This window comes from Enoplosus armatus, chromosome 11 (assembly GCF_043641665.1).
Source record: "Enoplosus armatus isolate fEnoArm2 chromosome 11, fEnoArm2.hap1, whole genome shotgun sequence".
NCBI classification, from domain to species: Eukaryota; Metazoa; Chordata; class Actinopteri; order Centrarchiformes; family Enoplosidae; genus Enoplosus; species Enoplosus armatus.
This window is the reverse complement of record NC_092190.1, coordinates 2,432,507-2,454,228: the sequence shown is the minus strand read 5'-3', so window position 1 is coordinate 2,454,228 and position 21,722 is coordinate 2,432,507. Positions and strand designations below refer to the sequence as shown.

Genomic DNA, 21,722 nt, shown 5'->3' with positions numbered 1-21,722 from the left:
TGGCCTTAAAGTCTGTACACATGTGTTTTGCTACCCTACCTGGTATATACCTACCATATTATATACAGTGCATTCATGTCATGTGTCAAGTTTGTTTGTAAGGAAAGCTTTATTTCCTTTATTTCCCCGCCGTCTGTAAAATGTTCAGCCCTCAATGAGCAGATATATTTCCCCACGTTCGGATACCGAACCTGTCTCAGCGCCATATGGCATGAATGCAGCACTATCATGTATAGGTGAGTGGGTAAGTAAGGAATGGATAAGCTGTTGCCGTGGCCTGGCCCCTGGCCCCTGGCTGTGTTGTGCTGACCCGAATTCTCACTAGGCCTTCCTCAGATCCGCTGGCACCCAGAGGTGGGGGGGAGCGCCGTGCGCCCGTCCAGCACACGGACAGAACTCGCCAGCACACGCGGCTCCTGGACACTCTGCGCAGCGCCCGCTCCTGCCAGCGTGCCAGAGCGCTGCCAGACTAGCGCGCGTGCACACACACACACACACACGCACACACACACACACACACACACAGGCACACACACACACACACACACACACACATGGTCCAGACCAGGAGGTTAGAAGCAAAGGGGAAAGAGATGTCAACAAGAGAAAAAAGTTCGTACTTAAAATAAAGTGAACATGAAGCTTAGGTCTTATTGAAAGGAAAAAAAATTAAGATGATGGTAAATCAATTTAAGTGATTAAGAGAGAGAAACAAACAAATTCAATTCAAAATCAACGTCTGCTGTGCAGTGGATGGATTACATTACCTATGAAACTATACGAAGCTACAGCCAGCAGCAGCCGGTTAGCTTAGCTTAGCATAAAGACCGGAAACAGGGGGAAACAGCTAGCCCCGCCCCCCGTCCAAAGGTAATAAAATATGCCTATCAGCAACTCTCAAAGCTCGCTAATTAACGCATTATATCGCCAGGCCAGGACCAGTTGCTAGGCGACCTGCAGAGGCCCCCAGGAAGTCGCCGGTCCGGCCAAGAGATAGTCTGGCACGTAACCCCTGCGAACTGACGTTTTTTGCGCGTCGGTTTTTTCGTACATTTCGTACATATTGAACAAACGAGATACGGCGTGTTAGTCAGAGAGCTTTTAGAGGTGAACAGACCCGAGGCAGCTGTTTCACCCTGCTTCCAGTCTTTGTGTCAAGCTAAGCTAACCGGCTACCGGCTCGGGCTACATATTTAACACACACAGACACGAGAGTGGTACCAAGCTCATCTGACTCTCAGCAAGAAAGGATGTAGAAATGTCCCTTTTAAGACGGTCTGCTGGTCTCCAGACACTAACAGGAGGTCACACTAACAGCAGCTTGACAGCTTGAGCTTTTCTACCTGAACTAAGTCAGCTGATAGACATTGCCCACCTGTGGCTGTGTGTGTGTGTGTGTGTGTGTGTGTGTGTGTGTTGCATGGGGATCCACTGGGTGAGCTTACCTTGGCATCTTTGGCGTAGTAGAGAGTTCGGCCTCTCAGTTTGAAGTAGCGCTTTTTCCACCTCTGGAACGAGCTGGTCTGTTTCAACAACAATCCCTCCTTTATGCTCGTCTGGAGGGAGGAAAGACAATTAAAAAAAACATTTAAAAAAAAGAGGCCTCGTATCAGTGAAATGTTCAAAAGCTTCAGTCTCCCTCGCAGACACGGCATCTCGCTCTCACGCGCAGAACACCCTCTTGTATCTATCTACAGGAAACTGTCAAGATAAAAAGTGTGTACTGTTTGTGTGCATGTGGGTGAATCTGAGCACCAATTTTACGCATGGGAGACAAGAAATAGGCCCAAAAGTGGAGAAGAAAGGAAACCCATTACACACACACACACACACACACACACACACACACACCACCCTTCATTTCTCTGAAGAGCTATAAACACACATCAGTCTCACTCAGGCCCTTCCAGTGGGCCAGAGAGAAAAAAAAAAGAACGGCGGACGTAGAAAGAGAGAAAGGAAGAAAGAAAGGAGAAAGGGGTGGGGGGTGGGGGGGCAAGCACGGCTTCCCATTGACTGCTTCTGCTGCCCTGGCCATCTGTTGAACTCAGAAGAACTCGACTAAACACAAACACGTCTTCCACCCTGCAAGTTTGACAATGCATAAAGAGACTCACATTGTCACATTCTCGCTTCATGAACGTTCCGCACACCGGGAACATTTTGTGGTAAGCAAAGGCAGAGGGGAGGAGGAGAAAAATGCAGAATACCATAGGGTGAGAGACAAGGATGATACAGCTAACAGGGAACAGATGGGAGAGTGAAAATGGATTGGAAATGTCTTTAAAAACCTAAACTAATGATGGAAAGACAGAAAGAGAGATAAAGAAATACGGTCTTCCTGTCTCCTATAGAGCCAGTGTGTGTGTGTGTGTGTGTCACATCAAATCAACCATCTCTCCATGTGCCAGCCCAGTACACACACTCATCATCATTATGACCACCATCATCTTGCACGCATTGACACACACTGGACGTACAGAGCAAATACAGGGAGACATGGAAAAGATAAAACACAGATGGAAATGCTGTGTGGAAGAACATCATTCTCTCTGGGCACATAGAGGAGAGGTGGGAGAGGAGGGGGGGGGGCGCATACACACACACACACACACATGTGCAGAGGCTATTTATAGCATAGGAAGGCTGCTCTCTAAGGGGAGAATTACAAACAGAGACAGAGGCCTGAAGCTGACATCCTGCCCACCAGCTGTGTCAACTTAAACACAGAAAACACTGCTGTAGAATACAGGCCCGCTGTGGATACACACTTTATACACACGCACTGGCATGTCACAGTGGATGAAGCAGGCATATACGGAGCCGGGCTCCGCACACCCAAATCACAAAAACTTTAAAGTTACATTTGAGAAAAACTGAAAAAGAAAAGTGTCCCTATTACTCAGAACACGCTGCCAACAGTTTCACTACGACTGAAATGGTTTTTTTTTTGATAATTGATGAATTGTTCCAGTCATGTTTGAAGCAGAAATTCCAAATGTTCTGTGGTTGCAGCGCCTCAAATGTGAGGATTTGCTGCTTTTCTTCTCCACACATGACAGTAAACTCAATATCGTTGGGTTCTGGACTGTTGGTCGGTTGGTAAACAAGGAACTTTAAGATGTGACTCAGGGAAATGATAATGGTTTCTGGGGGTTTTTTTTTACAGACAAAACGATTAATTGAGTAAATAATCAACAGATTCTAAAAGAATTGTTAGTTGCAGCCCTAGTTTACATGGAGACCATTTCTAAAAGAAAAAAAGCAGCTCCAATGAAAACTGTTTGCAGTGAGATCTCTGGAGCGCCTCTGGAGTCTTGACGTTGTTTCTGGAAAGAGATACTGATGTGAATCTTTAAATCTCATTGTTCATTGTTCAAGTCGTAGTCAGACCAGTTGCTCTGGGGTGGGGGCAGGAATCTCAGAGGCAGACGTGTTAAAAAACCGAATAAAACCATGGTAAGCGGGAACATTTTGGGGAAGTGACCCTCTCAAGCGATGTTGTATTGCACTTCCTAAAGTTTGGGACTTTCAAGTGAGAGATTTCAAATAAAATGTCAAAGTCAAAGCAGCAGAGGCCGAGATATCCTCACTTTTAGTCCCTAGCATGGGTCAAGCTCCAGAAACACTGGATCCTACACTTCCCATGATGCAGCTTGATAGCATCTTCCATTAGACCCTTTCGCACATGTTTTTCAAACTTTATGCCCCAGTTTGTAAATGCGTAGTCTCCATTACTTGAGTGACGTCCCTCCTGTGATTTCTTGGACGTTAAAAAGCTCCCCCCAAAGCCAGAGGAAACTGTTGTACTGTAACTGCTTTCACACTTTTACTCCCGGTGACTTTGTCAAATTGACTTCGACATGAAAAAGTGAAAAGGGGTGGAGGGCCACTTCAAAAAGGCGCCATACTCGCGGAGGGGTCCAACTGGAAAGTAAGGACTTTCTTTAAGTCCACAATAATGAATGGAACTCAGAATCAGGCCTGTGTTAACAAAAAATGTCTTCTTGTCTGTTGTGACAGAGACGATGACTGAGAGGAACAAACACAACAGGAAGAGGACGCGAATGCTCCGATACAGCTGCCCACCTACGTTCACTCCCCGCTTCCCTTTCCGTAGGTACGGCCTGAAGACCAGATTCCTGCGGTGAAATAGGTGAAATACCTCAATGCTGACTACCCTATAAGGACTTCGCTGCTTCTTGCCTGCGACTACGATCAGCGGGACCGAATCTGGCGGCAGATGAAGTCATCTCCTCATTTCAACTTGTTGAGCCACCGGGGAGAATACCAGAGGGTGCGTTCAGGGATCTCTAATCTAAGCGGTCGCTCATTGCTCATGGTTCTTCCTTGCAACATGCAAGCACATGCAAACTCTCATGTGAACACACATGCACCGTAGGCTGTACGATCAGCTGCTTGGACGGCTAATCCAACCTGCAGGGATGGGGGGGGGGCACGGTGATGACCGAGGAGCTTAATGAACACCTCATGACTGATTGAGACAAACACACACACTGCGTACTATAAGCTGGGGAGGTGAGCCATTACACAGCAGAGTATGAGCTGTATTGACACTGGCAAGTAGACTTCATGTATCGACTGCACCTTGAGACAGTCAAACTTTAAAAAGAAAGGAGGTTTTGTCTCGAAACTTCGAGCCGCCAAAGTCGCAGAGTACGACTTGAATCCCCTCTGCCCAGCCAGAGCAGCAGCGGCGGCGGCGACTTTGCTCTAGTTGGATGTTCTATTTTCTATTTTGTCCCTCTTTGGCCTCCATAGTTCCTTTCCTTGTCTTCATCTCCTTCCTGTTGCCAAGTAGGCCAGAAGTGATCTATAAATAGTCCTTCTGCTTGCCTCTGTGCACTGCTCCTCTCTTCTGCTAAATTGTGAGACGGAGAGCGAGTCCTGTGCCAGAGAGAAATGAGTAACCTGAGCGCCGTGTACCGTACACCCACACTTTGCCTGGCCACGGACGGGGTGACACACACACACACGCACGCACACACACACACACACACACACACACACACGCTTATACAATGGACAAAGGCACAGGCAGTTCAAATGAGTCCAGCAGCTGTGGTTGGTGGATAAGAGCAGAGCAGGAGTTCCCTGAAAGGCTAAATGAAGAGAGCGGAGCAGACCCGCGTCCTGCCTTTGACGATACCCAGGCAGTCAGTCAAACAGCTTACTCACATGGCTAGTTCATGCAGGACCTGACCATCTATGAACTTAAGCCAGGGCTAACCAGAGTCAACAATAGACCCCCTTATACTAATGGTATGGCCTCTCTCTCTCTCTTACCTTAAAGCTCCAGAGCACTAAACCAATTACCAGTTCCCTTCTGGGCCTCGCCGAGGCTTCTATCTAATTAATCTGACAAAAAATGCTTGACTTTCCACCTCCTTCCCTCATTAGTGCAAGTCTTCTACTGCAAAGTGCAAAGGTTAAAGATTATTAAAATAACAAGCCTGAGAGAGCAGGGCTGCCGATATTGTCCTAAATCTCCCATCTCTTTCCGCCCCGCCGATATTGTCAATACCGCAACCTTTCTTAAAACAGAACCGGGGTCTCGCAGAACCCTTCGACAACGCACATGCACACACTTGCACAAATACATGCAGTCAGAGAAGAGAGACGTCTCAGCTCGCTGTCTGGCAATTTCAACTCATGACCGATAAGAAAAAAAAAATCTCGCTGACTGTAATTGGTCAGCCCATGAGGACAACTGCTTACTTACATGTCCTGAGTTTGAGTGGATGCTGACCGGCTGCTGAGAGAAGCCCACTGTCTCAGGAATCATTCCATGCAGTTAGACTCTGTTATACCTCCATTACCGACTCATTTGTCATTCCTGAGTAAGACTGGAGTGCCTGTGGAGCCAGAACAATCGAGTCTTTTAGAGGCCAGTGCTGAATCTCTCAGTTTCTCTCTCCATTTCTTCCCCAGCACCAGCACCAGCACCACTCTCCTGTAGCAGGCATATTGTCCTCCCGGTTGGGTGTAATTGTAAGTGTGTACCCTTCCTCCTCCAACTCCCACTGCTTGCTAAAATTTCACCATGGTGATGGGAAAATTACAATCCAGCAGTTGGGAAGGGGTAATTCCCTTGTCTGTGATCTCCTTTGTGCAACTGGACCACATATACGGGTAGTTATACACGTGTCAAGTGGGTACAGGGGATGCTAAGTGATGTTGTTGAAGGCCAGCAATTTACACACGATCACCTCAATTAGATTCAGCTACAGCTTTGGACAGGAAGAGACTCAACTTTAGATTACTCCAGTGCCAGTGTATAATTATGCACAGCTACTATTTCTGCCTAAGTGAGAGTGTGAGAGATAAAGTGAGACCATCGCGACACATTTAGAAGAGATTCCCTTGTCTACAGCGTTGTGTTCCTTTCAAACCTACCATCATCACGTCACCTGTTTAAGTATGGTACGATCTTCCAGTAAAGGGGAAAAAAAGGAGGCGCGTGTGCTTGTTGAGGGGGCCTTTGGGTGCTTGTTTCTCCCTCTTATGCTCACCTATTTGAGCGTCTTCCAGATGGAAATATTAGAGAGCATATAAGAGAGCAAGGTAAATGAAATGGGCTGAAATCAGCATGTGGATATTGTGTAGTCTACACCCTACGCTGCCATTTTGGCCTAAAGGTTAAATAAACAAAACCAATATCCACCAGTTGGCTCAATCCAGGGCCGATGCCAAAGGTATTTAATCCAAAAAGTCAGCCGTTACCTCCCATAAACGTAAGCCACAGAGTATCCCAACCCGTCCCAACTCAGCACCTATCTCATTTGGATTATTCTGTGTCAGGCCTGCAGAGCGCTTCCCCAGTCCCCTGTACGGCAGCAGGCTCCGGCACGCCATTAGCTCTGCTTTCAATCACACGGCTACAGTATTAGTCACAAGTTTATAAGCTCCCTTCAGCTGCAACAGCACACCCTGAAAAGACAGAGAGGGGGGGCCGAGAGTGGAGATGACAGGAGAAGAAGGCTACGAAAAAAAAACTGTAGTTCCATTCTACCAGATATTCTTGTGTTTATCGTAATTGACTGAGTTTAATGGGTAAAAACGCATTTAAAGCAATGTAAGTTACTGCATCCACTTCATGAGAGAGGGAGGAGGGAAATGACAGTGTGTGATGCCCATATGATGGAGTATCACATTCTCTCTCCGTGCGGTCAAATCCCATTACTTTCCGTCTGACGAGAAATCTCAGAACATCAGGCGTCAGGAATAAATGATTCCCGATGTCTCCTCTCTGCTTCAGTCAAGCGTTCAGCAACAACAACAAGTAACCCGCGGCTGCCGATGTTATCGATTTGTCATGATGGGTTCATAAGTGGCTATTAACGATAGTTGACATCAGGCAGATAAACCGCAGAGTTAGCCACAAATAGCCGTAATGATTTCAGTTGCAGGGACAGAGACAGAGCGGAGTTACAGTTCACTTCTGTCAGGAGTTAAGACTCACACTTTACAATCAATATCCATGTTTACAAGCGTCAAAATATAAGTTTTCTTGCATTTTATTTCACGAATTTTACACAATGTTGTTAAATAATCTTGATATTCATAAAATAGTGTGACTATTGCTGCCTAATTCCATGATGATTCTCCATACAGCCCCCAGTGGCAGTTTTTATTCCATTTCTTATGTAGAAAAAAGGATTTTTTTTTTAAAGCGTCCGTGCAGCGTTAAATTAGTTGTTAACTTGCTGGCTTTTCACTTCAATTCAAAAGACCTTACTGGCATGAAAGTTTCAAAAACAACGTTGCCAAAGCATCAAAATACAATTTGTCCAAATATTTGGAAGGCACACACAACAGCAATATGTAACATTAACACGACATTAAGACTTATATACATACAGTATATCCTATACGTGCCCCTTCAACCAAACCTTTTACAGGCAGCATCGCCATGGAGTCAGACAACGAGGGACGAAAGATGCGGTTGTCTGTGGCAACCAAAGAACCAGAGAGATGGTGGACAGAGAGGGATGGATATAGACAACGTGATGGGTAAACGTACACATGCATGTGCGCACACACACACACACACACACACAGTTCAGAGCTGAGCAAACAACCCAGTGGAACAACACTCAGTGAGTCAGTGCCTGCATGCTCCATTAGTAACTCTCAGCACACACACACACACACACACACACACACACACACACTCTGACAGAAAAAAAAACCCACTGACCCACACGACAACAACTCTGAGACCTTTGCTAGCACAATGTCAACATGCTAAGCACACTGATACGGTTACAGTAGAAGTGCTCTATACCACCATGATAGCAGTATGAACTAGTTGTAGTGTGGCATGTAGCCTGCCGTATATATAGTTCCGGGCTCTCTCTGCCAGCCAATGCAATTAGCATCCCCTCAGAATGCGTGCATTACAGTGCAGTCACAGTGTGCATCGTGGCTCATGTCAACCTGACTTTCATCCACTTTCCAAACTCCTGCCGCCAACTTCAGAGGCGACAGGTGAGCAGAGGACCACTGCGTGCGCGGAAAGATCTACTTGCAGCAAGGAGTCCTTCAGGAAAACGTCAGCAAACGTCAGCCGGATCTGTGTTTACACGTACATTATATCACCCTTTTCGACTGCCTCCTGATTGAGTACAACATAATAACAGTGTAACTGTCAACTGACGGAAAAAAAGACAAATGGATCACATCTTTGGCAATCCACTATTTAGCGTTATCTATTTATTATCTATTTATTATCCAGCAGCTTCTGACGGACATGTGTCATTAATCTTTTACAGGCTGTTCATAAACGTATTGGAAAAAGTAAGCAACTGATTAATCAAAAATGAATCATAACGTTAGCTGCAGCCGTGCAACATTTCCTCTAGGCAGCACTACACTCACTGGGGGGGGGTTTGGGATTTGCATAAGAAAGGTATGGCCAGACATTCCTGTGGCCCCTAGTCTCTAAATATAGCCCCCCCCCCCCCCCCCCCCCCCCCCCCCCCCCCCCCCCCCCCCCCCGCTGAATAATGCAGGGTGGGGTGGAGCGGAGCAGTCAATAATTAAGTGGATCCATTGGTCTTTTACAGTGTAAAAGCTAAGTGGGCCAAGAAAGCTTAGGTGTCAGAGGTAAGAATTAGCAGAGCATCCCCTTACTGAGTCCTGCGCGTCAAACGCAGGGATGCAGCGGATCGCTTTATCTGTGAAGCACTATTTATTATTGAAGCTAATCTCAACCTCCCTTGCACACACACACACACACACACATATATATATATATATATACTTTATATATCATACAATTAAGTTACAAGAAGAGAGGGGGAAACATATATTTGTGATGGAGTGGCTATAAAGAAATTAAGAATGAATGAAAACAGACACCATCAATAGTCAGTAGGTTCACAGGTGCACTTTAAAGATAGAATACTTCACATGAGTTGTGCCTTTGCTGAGGTTGCACTACTTTGTAGGTACACACTACACACACACACACACACACACACACACACATCAGAGCACAACAGGTTTTAGCAGGTTTGTTTGTTTTCTGTCATTCCAAGCAAGATCTAAAAGAAAAGATAAGGAGTAAAGGAGCCCTGCAGTCCTGCATGAAGCCTACATGGCAGAGTACAGACCAACAAACCCCCACAACACACACCTCTCTTGAGCGGCCCAGCCTGCGCTCCAAATTCAAACATCCACACACAGTGCGTCAGAGACGGGCTTACCTTGCTCCTGATCTGTCCTGAGGTGGACACTTTCCGGATGAGTTTCTGGGGGCCTTCCTGCTCCGCTTCGCTGTCAGAGGACTCGTCCGCCGCGCCGGAGCCGGCGACAGCCCCCACCACATGGGCATGGATCCCCGCCGCGGACGCCGGTCCTTTCTCCGGCTCCTGTCGAGGGGAGGGATAAAACCAATCGGGGTTAGCCTTCGCCCGGTGGTCCGCCGCTCCCTTCCTCTCCGGGAGGCGAGGGCAGCTCAGCGGCTGGGAAGCGTCTCTCCTCGCTGTCATCTCTCGCTGCCGCTATGATACGGGCGGCTGTGTTTTCTGGAGTGTGTGTGGGCTGGTAAACGCATAGGGGATGTAGCATGTCGCGGCACGGTGGGGATGGGCTCCACAGCATATAAAACCCCCCAGCCCCTGCTCGGCCGACGGTTGTGGCTCCAGCCCGCACGGCCAGTCCAGACTGAGGCTAGAGACCGCCTCATCTGCTCCGTAAACCGGTGGACATGTCCGTGGCACGGCAGACCCTAGCGGCTGTTTTACACACACACACACACACACACACACACTGCATCCGAGCGGTGCCACAAAAATAAGAGTCATTTATTGGGACTTCAATTTCTTTTTTTTTTTTCTTTTTTTTTTTTTTTGCTCAAGTCAAGAACTGTATCGTAAGAAGGCCACCACCACTCAAAATAAATATCACAATAAATCAATAAAAAAAAACTACTCTATCCAGTGAATCTATAGGGATGCGGGAGGTATGTGCATGCAAAATAGGAATACACTGTAGCCTACACAGCCCACTGAGCCTGGGCAGCTCAAGTCGTTGCATTCATTTCACCCCCCAAAAAAAAAAACACAACAATATAAAATGTAAAAATCCAAGTCTCAGTAAGAGACGCCCGTCCTCGATGAGACCGAGCGACCGAATTCGTTTTTTGACATGCCAGAGTTAGAGTTAGAAAAAATGAATTTCCATGCGGTGGGCAAGACCGTAGGAGTTGGATTCCACAAGGAAATGGGACAGGGTATGGCATTTCATTATCTGAATCATACAAATCTCCCCTCGATTTCGGCATTAGGAGAGGAGCCCCCCCACACACACACACACACACACACACGCACTCTTCCATCTTTTCATCTGAGAATAAACGCGACCGAGAAGGATAAAATCCAATTCAATTTAGAGCCATTTAAACATTCTCAATGCATTTGACTTTAGTTTTTTTTTGGGGGGGGGGTTACCATCAACAGCACTTACAAGATAAGATATTCAAACGGGAAAGGAAAACAGGTTATAGGAACAGGCTATCAAAGAGGATGAAACGCCTCCCGAAGTGAAGGACGAAGTTCAGCACAAACTCGTAATCAGACCTCTGGACACATGAGCGCAGCGAGAGCTCTGAGTCCTCTCTGTTCCGAGGTTTGGGGGGTGGTGGTGGTAGGGGGGGGGGGGGGGAGACTGAGCAGGCTCGGAGTGAAATGAGAAACGGAGGGAAAAAAGTATCCAGTGTTGAATGTTACTAACCAGTTCCTCCCAGGCAGGGCTGCGGGTGTAATGGTAGACATCCTCCATAGTCCCAGACCTCCGCGTCCGCTCCGGGGAGAAAAGAACCCAATCAGGGGAAGGTGGAGGGGATTCACGACCTGCCTCGCCGCCCCGACACCGCTCATATGCGCACTGAGTGGATGAGATTTAAATTCGCCTTGTGCTCCCTCCACCACTGCCGCCACCACCACAGCACCACTCTCCTCTTGCCTGCTCTTCTCTCCCCCCCCCCCACCTCCACCTCCTCCTCCTCCTCCGCTGTGCTCCTTCTAGGGCCGAGCCTATCAGCGCTCCACGTGATAAATGTCAAAGCCCGCTTAAACGCGGTTTTGTCCCACGCGCACGGCTCCGGCTTGTGAGACTGAGCGCGTGCACTTGAGCAGGCCCGCGTCTACGTGAGCGTAAAATGGAAATGACGTCATCGAGCGAGGTATTGCCTTTGCCAATCCAATTAATGAGAGATCCAGTCTCTCAATTTGCCCCCATTCCTCATGTCAGCCGACTGAAACAGATCTTGGTTGCTCTCCGTCTCTCCACTGGACACTTTGAACTCAAAAGCCAACACATATTATTATTATATATATATATTATATATATATATATATTATATTATTATTATATTACAACAGCAGCAAAGGTGGAGCACAAAGGAACACAAAGGACGACAACACATTCCATTGGATTGTATTGTTTTTCATTCCGTCCCAAGGCTTGCGCTTTTGTGCTTAATGCTGTGGCGGACTGTGGGTCAGAAGGAACGGAAATGTGTGTCTCAAGATGAATTCGATTCATAAAAACTGTGTGTTTTGGATTTGTTCTTTATTTAACACACAATGGACCCATTGAGGGAAGGGTTTGCAACAGAGAGAAACAGACGGGTGGGATGAGGTAATAAAATAAAACAATTCAAGTCACATAAAATGTAGATATAGAGATCAACACCTACTACTTTTGGTATACCCTGGCCTTTGGGATTGCGAGAAACACCTGAAAATGTAGGGCTGATTTTAGTTGTTAGATTGTTCAGACAGACAGTCGGAAAGGCTATATAAATATAATGGATAAAGAATGTTTATTCGCACAAAACATTTATTCGACTATTTTAGTCACCGCAGGAAAGCAGCTCAATAACTGGCAAGATGTTATTAATGTGGTAAATACTGACTCGGAACTATCGGACACTTGTCAAAAAAAACGTGAAAACCACTACGGAAGACTTTTTCCCCCGGACCCATTTGTCCCTCTTTTATTATCTTCCGACTCGCACAAAATGAGCTGACAGATGTTATGAAATGGGAACAAGGCCGGTCAGGACGTAGCCTGACAAGAAGCCCGTGGACTTTTATTTCATAGTATGTTCTGGGTGGAAACAGCATAGTTTCGGTATGCACTCCCAGATATTATGTAGCGGCACCTCAGCGGCCGTCGCTGCCAGAAGAATGCGGAATATTCTGGGTGCTGTCCTGGGAAGAGACGGCTGGATGTGGAGAACTCATGAGGTCAAACTTCTCAACACGTCCTCGGGTAACTTACCTGTTCGAACCCAGTTGCACCACTGCTGACACGGCGAGCGCAGAAAAGTAGCGCACACGTTGACGCTTCTATTCAATGGGAAACAGCTACATCTGTAGTCTGGATAGATCGATAATTAGCTCTCACCAACTGTTAGCTAACTTTATTCTGCCGGGGACAGCAATGAAACTGCGTGGTTGCTAGGTGACAAAACGCTGGTGATTGTAGTTATGTGTTGTCCAACGGAGGCTAGTTGAACACAACAAGATGACCGATTAGCATGACTTTGACCCGGGAACATGGAGAATACACTTGACTAGGTGAAAGGTTAAAGGTTAAAGTCAGGCAAGTAGCCAAGTCATGTTACTAGCCAGCCTCAGTTTTAGCCTTTAACGCAGTGTAACTAAGCTAATCGTCTTTATATTTGAAACCTTTGCAACGACAGTGAGCTAATTAAGCTAGCTACCTTCGAGTCACAGAGCTAACTAAGCAAGTTTCTGTACTTCTTCTCAAAGACAGACACAAACCAAACTTTGAAAAGCTGCGCAGGCCGTTTGAACAGCACTTACCTCAGTTTGAAGGACATTTCCCGGTTGCTCAAAGACTATTTTACAAAATATATATATATATATTAAAATATAAAATATACATCCACTCAGTTGTGCAGTCCACGTTTCTCTCCATGCTTTCATGTCCAGCCAAACAACGTTGGCAGCCAGAAGTGACATATCTTATTCTTATTATCGTCCATTAATATTCAGGTCAATTAATATGATTACGGAACATTATATAAAACAAATTTTTTTTTTGGGGGGGGGGGGCTTACAAAGAGAGTATCTATATGAGCCATCATGGCAACACTAGAGCTGTCTGTGAAGGACCTTCTCATGTATTGGATACCCTGATGTTTGCAGGTGATACGGTGACGATTGGAGAGATCTCTTACAAACTCAAAACACCCCGGAATCCAGAACTTGTTCCTGTCAAACACAGTATGTCATTTTCTGAGTGTGTATGTGATTGGAGATGTCTGTGCCAAATATACGTCTGCATGAAATGAGAGGAAGACAAGTGAAACAGAACCTACTAAAACTTTATTTTGTTTGCTAGTTTCAGACTCCTTACCCCAGACAGTGGCTCAGCACCTACGATGGATTATGCAGAAAGACCTGTTGGGCCAGGATGTGTTCCTTATTGGCCCCCCAGGACCCCTGAGACGATCCATAGCTATGCAGTACCTCGTGAGTACACACATAACACACAGGCAAGCTGTCAAATGACGGCGTGTGAAAACGTATGTATTTAAGTATTCGTAAAACTACAACTAACAATGGTAATGAACACAATACGTTGACAAGACAGAGTTGTATAAAGATTTCTGGCAACAAATTGCCCAAAAAATGTACTGCGCATGAAATTCTTGAAATGTTTATTGTAAAGAAATAAAATAAAAGATTGTTTGCAAAATTCTCATTCATATTTGTATTGTACAACAAAATCCTGAAACTCTCTGAAGTGCTGTGTGTCCCTCGTTGTTGACCAGGAGTTGACCAAACGGGAAGTAGAGTATGTGGCTCTGTCCCGGGACACCACGGAGACTGACCTGAAACAGAGGCGAGAGATCCGCTCAGGGACGGCCTTCTACATAGACCAGGTAAATCCGCTCGGTGCTCGTAGTTTTTCTTTGGATTTACACACTGTCTAATGAGCCCAAGTTCGTCTAAAGTCCGCTTTTCCAGGTAAATCAAGTTATTATTACTAGCCATTGAATGTTCGACACAGTGGCATTTGAATGTACTTGTTATGTGCACTCACTACATTTTCTTAAGAGTGTGAAAGTGGATGTCTTGTCTATAGATTTGTGACCCCCAGCATGTATCCTGTCTCTCGCCGAGTGGATGCTGAGACAGGCTTGATCAGGCTTGGTCAGATCTACCCGTTTATGTTTCCTGCATGGGAGGCTGAAGACATGTCTTCTAGAAGCAAAGATTCAAAAAGCAGATCATTATTATTATATTTCATTCCGTTATTCTCAATCTCATCTCAATCAATTCTCAAGGATTTGGGGTACGTTATGATCAATCTGTGGGTGCTAGCAGAGCCAAATGTATGTGTGCAGCACTACGCAGATGGAGCACATGCAGGACAACAAGGAGAACATGAGAAAACAAGAACAAATCCCATTTTAGTCCACAACAGGTGCGCATATTCGGTTCATGGCTCATTTCTAGCTCAATGCAACAAACTGAGAGGGTTTTCCTTTAAAGATATTTCTAGTTGTAGACATCACATTGGGCCATTTCAAACATTCTTTCATTTTTCATGATCTTTTAGATTGACTTAAACACAAATTTAGAATACCGATAATCCGATTCTGGCTAAATGTCTGCATAACACTGTGAAGAACTGACATGACCAATACTGAAAGCAAGTTGTCTAGTGCAGCGGCTACTTTATCCTCTCTGCTTCTCTCTCTGAAGCTGACAAACAGAAGCCGTTCAGTTACAGTAACACATAAACTCAGTGGTGCCCTCCCTTACCGCTCCATTCTCTTCTTCTTCTTCCGTGCCACTTTTTGATCGATCAAGCTTTATGCAAACATACACCCCCACACGCTGTTGACTTTGTAAGTCAAGTAACCATGGAGACAAGCAGTTCCTCATTATCCAGGCTGGTTTCTCTAAGGAGAACTTTCTGTTCCCCATTCATCTCCATTCATTTCTCACGGGTGCAGAAAAACAATCATGGAGGACAAAAACAAAAAAACAACATCCACATAAGCCCGATCATTAAGCCCTGTCATCGGGCTTCAAGGAGTCAGCAGTGACAAATGATGATAAGCTGTGATAATTAACATTTAGTCAGTCACGTCATCATCCACAGCTAATTAGCACGTGGCTTCTTCTGTGTAAAAAGAAAAAAAAAAGAAAGAAAGAAAAAGAAATCAGTTGCATAACAGTTAAAATATAAACGCCATGGAAACAGGGTGAAGTTTGTCACGTTTCATCCTTTAGACTTCACTCACGAACCTGCTCTTCTGGAGCAGGACAACTCACGGCTAATTAGTTCGACTTTCTTCTAATTAGACTGAAGCTGGAAGGGAGTTCAGTTACTGTGACACTGTACACGGATTGTCACTCCACTTTCTTCAGTAGTGTAATGGTACCTGAAGAAACTAGCATTCTGTGTACATGTGTCGTATGTACTGTGTACGTGCACATTTCTCAGTGAATGCATCACTGTTGCTTGAGAAGTTAGTATACTGCATACACTTTCACTGCACCTCAACCGTTGCCTCTCTGAGCGGTTTTATAATTTAATAGAAGGTAAGGGGGGCCCTCCATTAGGGCTGTCGCCCCGCTGATGTGGCAGTTTTGTTTGGCTCGAGCAGATTTTTCTAATTTGATAGTTCGATGGCTCATAGTGATACTTCTTTTACTAAAATGAATGGCAGCGTTCCATAAGGGGAAAGCATTACTAAAAATCATGTGACGCTGCAATTTTATTATAGAAACCCGCGCTTGTGTGTAAAGCTGTATCTACATAGACCTCTCCAGAAAAACACAAACCCCTTTTATGTTGAATGTAATTACCTATATTGCTATTCCATAGAGGGCTGTAAGCGAGGACATTTTGTTTTTGCACAATTAATTGCATGAAATAATTACGTCTTTTGTCCGCGCACTCACACTATTCCATGAGACTGAAAGCCAGAAACCTCCTTTTATTTCTATCTACAGTACATTACAGTCTACTTGAGTAATCAACCAATTGACTTCCTAATCTGAAGCAGTAGGACAAGTACAGTATGTGTGTTCTATCTGCAGTCTGTTTTGGGGGATGTGGTGTCATTTTGTAGGCACCACATGATTAGACACACCGCCTGCAAATGTGTACATGATTACATCTTGGCTGTTTGGCAGCATGGTGTTAGAACATTGCAGTGGCAGCCTACGAGATAACAGAAACGTGCTTTATTTTACTACCAGTTCAGTTTCATCTGCACGTGGGATTGTTGTCTGAATCATTAGCCGTGTTCCCAGTAACTACCTACCAGGTCTTCGGAGCATGAAATGTCTTCACACTTGAAAAAAACCAAGTATATTCAAAAAGTCAGTGTGCGTACTACAGAATGATGTGATACTCTCCGCTGCAAACTATTAAAACTCGTACACGATAGTGAAAAATCTAGTGTTAAAGTATTTAACCTCTGGAAAGACATTTTTTGCTTGTCATATCTGAAGTTAAATCGACAGCGGCAGAATTCCCAGAATGCACTTTAAAAAGCAGTGACCATCTTTGCTCAATGACTTGGAGCGGCAGAATTATAGTTCTACTTTTCTACACGCAGAGCAGACGATACTCAGGTGTCGCACAAGGGGAAAGTTTGATCAGATATGCCGCTAAACAAACGGCAATGTTGACTGTTGTCAGTGCTTGCTCAATAGCTTACTCGACACAAATGAGACAGTAGAGAGATGGCAGGAAATGAGGACAGAGAGGGACAATAAAGGTCCTTGGTGGGACTCGAGCCGGGGCAGTTGTGGTTCGTGGCCGGGCAACCACGGTGCCCCAGCTGACCGATTCTTCATGTCATTAGCTGCAGCTGTGTTTTCTACACAGTGACACCTGATATGACCTCATAGTCAAGCGCTGTCTTGAAAGCATGTACTCAACAGTGTTTAAATGTTCATTCAAATAATGATGCCTTGTTTCTCTGTACATACTGATCCCTGGTGTTCTGATTCGACTGGCCAGTACAGGACGATTGCTTGCCCCTCTGACAGCGGCTCTGCCGGCGTGCCACTGTTGCACCACACAGAGGTGTAATCCGGACATTTCCGGACATTAACACTTTTCATGGTAATGTCCTGGTCCAAAGTCTTGGAAGCTGGCTCTGAATGATTAAATGTGTCCTGTCTGTCCGCTCGTCCTTATCCACTGATGACACAGTAACAACAAGGGAAGCTAGTCAGCCCCTTCACCTCCCCCAGGCTCGTTCGCCCCCCAACTTCTCATCAAACTGAAAACAGGTGTCCGTTGTTTCCATGGCAGCAGATCGTGAACAGATACAACATCACTTGACGGTGCTAATAAGTGTGAAGAGAGTGCTTATTTCCTCAAATCTCATGGACTTTGTGCCATCTAATGAAATGTGGGCAGAGTGTGTGCCCATGTGAGTTGGCATGTGCTGGTTTATGAGTTGGTGCATTGGTCTGTGTGTTCGTATGTGCCCGTGGGTGCGATTACTGAGTATATGTACACATTACAGTATCTGACACTTATTTTGTGTGAGGGACTGAAGATGTGTGTGGGTGCAAATTAGCTTTTCTCCTTGAGAATAGTTTGGTATCGTAGGAGGTGTGTGTTAACTAGAACATCCAAGTATTCCTCGGGGCCCTGTGCTGATTTGGAGCCCTATATTCAGACTTAACGTGTCAGTCCCTGTGCTCACTCTCTCCCTCCCCTCCCGTCTCTCTACTTTGGTCTCTTTAGTTCTCGCTCTTTCTCTTTTCCTTTCCTCCTTCAGTCCAGACATCACCCCGCCCCCACCCCCAAGTTCATTTGAAGGATGGAGTCACATGGATGTAATCGCATGCTTGCTGTATTTTTGACATCTCCAGTCGCCTCTTCTTATGTAAGGCAGCTTACCTCAAACCCACTCTGCAAGTCAAGGACCACCTCCACTAGAGCTGAATCTGAACTGACACCAGTGTAAAGTCAACCAATAACTGGCCTCTGCATCAAGTTCTTTTAAAAAAATAAATGAACTGGATGCACTTTCTAAGCGATACGTCGGTCACATGTGGCAAGTAAACACCCAAACAATCCTATCTGAAGACAAAAGCTGTCAGTGCCGTATACAAATCTGTGGCAACTTCCGTCAAAACCAGACACAGCCAAGCAAAAATGTACAAAATAATAGTTATTACTGTGCAAGAGCGTGTCACTGGAACAGTTAATGCTGAATTAACACAAAACTGCGCATGTGGAGGTAAAAACAGGAGCGGTTTGTTTTAAAATTAGAAACTAATAATAACCAGGTATTTGGGCCACGCAAATGGAACAGAACAATTCTTAAACAGACCCCAAACTAACGGCGACCTCGTACTTTCCTGTGATCTGAAGCGTTTCTGGAGACCTGCCGGCGTCGGAGAACATCCCGCCGTAGATGTCAGGCACATCCCAAACATGTCCCAGACCCGCTGAAGGCGTTGCTTTGTGCACGCACACAACTTCAAACTCGACTTGTGTGTTCATAAATGAGGTTCATCGGGTGCAGAAGCATTTTGACGAGCACACACAGGGCATGCAACAAGGCCTGTCTGTGCTCCCCCGTCTCTCTCGGCATCCTGCGTCACTTACATTTCTAACAATTATCTGATTACAGCGTTGGTGCTGAAAATGGATCAAGAGTTAAATATAGAGCATCTGGTCCTCACTATAGTTTTATGGCTGTGCTTCCCACACAACCTGCCACGTATTTACATGTTAACCTAATTATATGGCCACTTGCTCTGCGGTGCACCCAGACAGCTAAAGTTTCCTGCCTCTTGACGTCAGATGTGCTTTTTGATTTCTGCAGAAATGTGCGTCTACACACACACACATATATATGTACACACACACACACACACACACACACACACGCTGCATAAAGTAAACCAAGTAGAACTACATTTTTTTATCCCACACTTGGTGGTAGAAAATAGGCCTTCCTAAAAAAAGCTGAGACTGTTTTGAAGCTTGGTTTGGACGTTTTGGACACAATAAGCTGAGGACATCCTCAGGAAAGGCTTTATGGCAGGCTCATGTTGTCACTAGAGCATGGGCAGTAAGAACTGATGCACAGTCAGATTGCTCTTTGTATAAATGCTTTTAGCACTGTTAACATTTACACAGGGTCAGAGGTCGTGCTGGACAATGGAGACATCAGATTTGACCCGAGGCTGAACTGATCGCAGTGGTTTAGCCTTAAAATTAGCCGTTTCCTGACACCAGCGTCTTCCCCCGCATCTCATATTATTTCTGGAGTATTGATCGAGTTAACTGATTAGTCCCTTCTCATGCGTTTGTCCCCAGTGTGCTGTAAGGGCGGCGACGCAAGGTCGAGTCCTGGTCCTGGAGGGGCTGGAGAAGGCAGAGAGAAATGTTCTGCCGGTCCTCAACAACCTGCTGGAGAACAGAGAGATGCAGCTGGAGGACGGACGCTTCCTTATGTCAGCTGAGCGATACGACAAGCTGCTGCAGGTCAGAGCAGCGCGCTCGCCTACATGAGTCAAACACCCTTGAGGGTTTGAAGGTCTTTAAGTTTTGGAAGGTTTGGAAATGAAACGTAATGATAACATGAAGGAGACAACAGCGGTGGGTGACAGACTTCATTCCCTTTTAACATTTAAGAAAATAATTCTTTTTCATGATCACGGCTGTTGTTTATGGTGCTGTATCTTCACACTTAAGCAGTGAAGTTTCACACTACTCCTACAGAGCTCTTTCAAAATGCTTTTGCCATAAATACTGTGTAACATTCAGTGTCTGTACTTGTGACATGCTCCTATATATGTGCACAAAAATTGCATTTCATATAGAATGTGTAAAGTGACAGGAAGCTATAGACCGTCGAAAAGGATTGGAGTGTTTTATGCCTTGATGCATTGCAGGAGCACACCAAAGAGGAGATGGACAGCTGGAAGATTGTCCGTGTAAGTGAGGACTTTCGGGTCATTGCTCTTGGTCTTCCTGTCCCCAAGTACAAGGGCAACCCGTTGGATCCTCCTCTCCGCTCTCGCTTCCAGGCCAGAGACATCTATTACCTGCCATTCAAGGTCAGTCCAGGAATGAACTGATTATCCAAGGCCAGAGATTTGCCACCACCGCCAAAAGGCCTCAATGACGAGAGGGAAGGGGAGACCATCTAACTCTTCATTACCCTGAATAATCCACATAACACAAACTTAATTGTGAGAGTATGAAAAATTCGCCGGCTATTGATATTTCACGTTTTAAGCTTTCTACCCTCTCAGCAGTTTTCAGCAGTACATCTTCGACATTGAATTTGTGTCCTTAACTTTTAACGTGCGCCTATGAAGACGTGTGTAGCCCTGCAGCTATATTTCATCTTACCCATTGTTTTCTCTTCAGGACCAGTTGGAGCTGTTGTACACAGCAGGACCAAACGTTGCTGCAGAGAGGTAAATTAAAGCACTTACTGAAGGACGGACCTTTTTAAATGGCTTGTCTGACTTGTGGGTATTCCTCTGTCGTCTTTGATGGTCTCAGTAGTTGTTCACGTATAATATTCAGCTGTATCATGTGTGCCAGGGTGTCCCAGCTGCTGTCACTAGCTACTACGCTGTGCTCCCAGGAATCATCCAACCTTGGTCTTCCTGACTTCCCTGTGGACAACCTGCTGCCTGCCCTCCACGTGCTGGTGAGAATCCAGGCACTCTAAATCGTCCTTACTGTCCCTTAGAGAGGGAAATAAGGAAAGCCCAGGATTAGAAAGAAAAAAAAGACCTCTGTTGGTCCATGGATACTAGTGTCAGTGTCTTTTCTTGCAGAACTCTTTCCCCATGCTGTCCTCCCAACAGCTGGTCCAGAGACTTTACCCCTACAACAGCATCCTGGGCAAGGATGGGCGCACCGCTGTGGAGGGCGTCCTCAGTGTAAGACACGATGTGAACCACATCTGCCATCCAATGTGCATGATGAACATGGGATAAGACACATTACTCACGCATTCTGTGGCACTCTTTCAGAGATTTGAGCTTTTGGATGGTCGTCGTCAACCAGCACCCAGCGCCATTTTGAGCGTGTCCACGGCGAGGGAACCTGAGGGCCATGCAGATGTCACGTTGCGCGTCGCGGACAAAGACATCGCCTTTCAGGTACCAGCAGGCTGGCTATATACAGTGCAAAACCGCAGCTCC

At 45.7% G+C, this 21,722-nt stretch overlaps 2 protein-coding genes across 3 annotated transcripts in view; one reads left to right on the top strand and one right to left on the bottom strand.

Moving 5' to 3' along the window:
* The window catches only part of dgkh (diacylglycerol kinase, eta), a 41,813-nt gene extending 30,506 nt beyond the window's left edge, over positions 1-11,307 (bottom strand). Inside the window, exons 1-4 of one of the 2 annotated variants that reach the window (XM_070914372.1) lie at positions 11,260-11,307; positions 9,732-9,896; positions 1,446-1,556; positions 311-469 (exon numbers count right to left, since the gene is read on the bottom strand). In XM_070914372.1, the coding sequence (XP_070770473.1) occupies positions 311-469; positions 1,446-1,556; positions 9,732-9,896; positions 11,260-11,307 (483 nt within the window). Of the gene's footprint in view, positions 1-310; positions 470-1,445; positions 1,557-9,731; positions 10,017-11,259 lie in introns of those variants that run through there. The other variant, XM_070914370.1, reaches the window with a different exon arrangement.
* Positions 11,308-12,689: 1,382 nt separating this feature from the next.
* Positions 12,690-21,722, top strand: part of vwa8 (von Willebrand factor A domain containing 8) — a 28,876-nt gene continuing 19,843 nt past the window's right edge. Inside the window, exons 1-10 of the mRNA XM_070914958.1 lie at positions 12,690-12,804; positions 13,707-13,784; positions 13,903-14,033; positions 14,336-14,446; positions 19,876-20,043; positions 20,454-20,618; positions 20,935-20,984; positions 21,115-21,223; positions 21,354-21,458; positions 21,552-21,680. Of these exons, the coding sequence (XP_070771059.1) occupies positions 12,720-12,804; positions 13,707-13,784; positions 13,903-14,033; positions 14,336-14,446; positions 19,876-20,043; positions 20,454-20,618; positions 20,935-20,984; positions 21,115-21,223; positions 21,354-21,458; positions 21,552-21,680 (1,131 nt within the window). The 5' untranslated portion in view covers positions 12,690-12,719. The remainder of the gene's footprint in view (positions 12,805-13,706; positions 13,785-13,902; positions 14,034-14,335; positions 14,447-19,875; positions 20,044-20,453; positions 20,619-20,934; positions 20,985-21,114; positions 21,224-21,353; positions 21,459-21,551; positions 21,681-21,722) is intronic.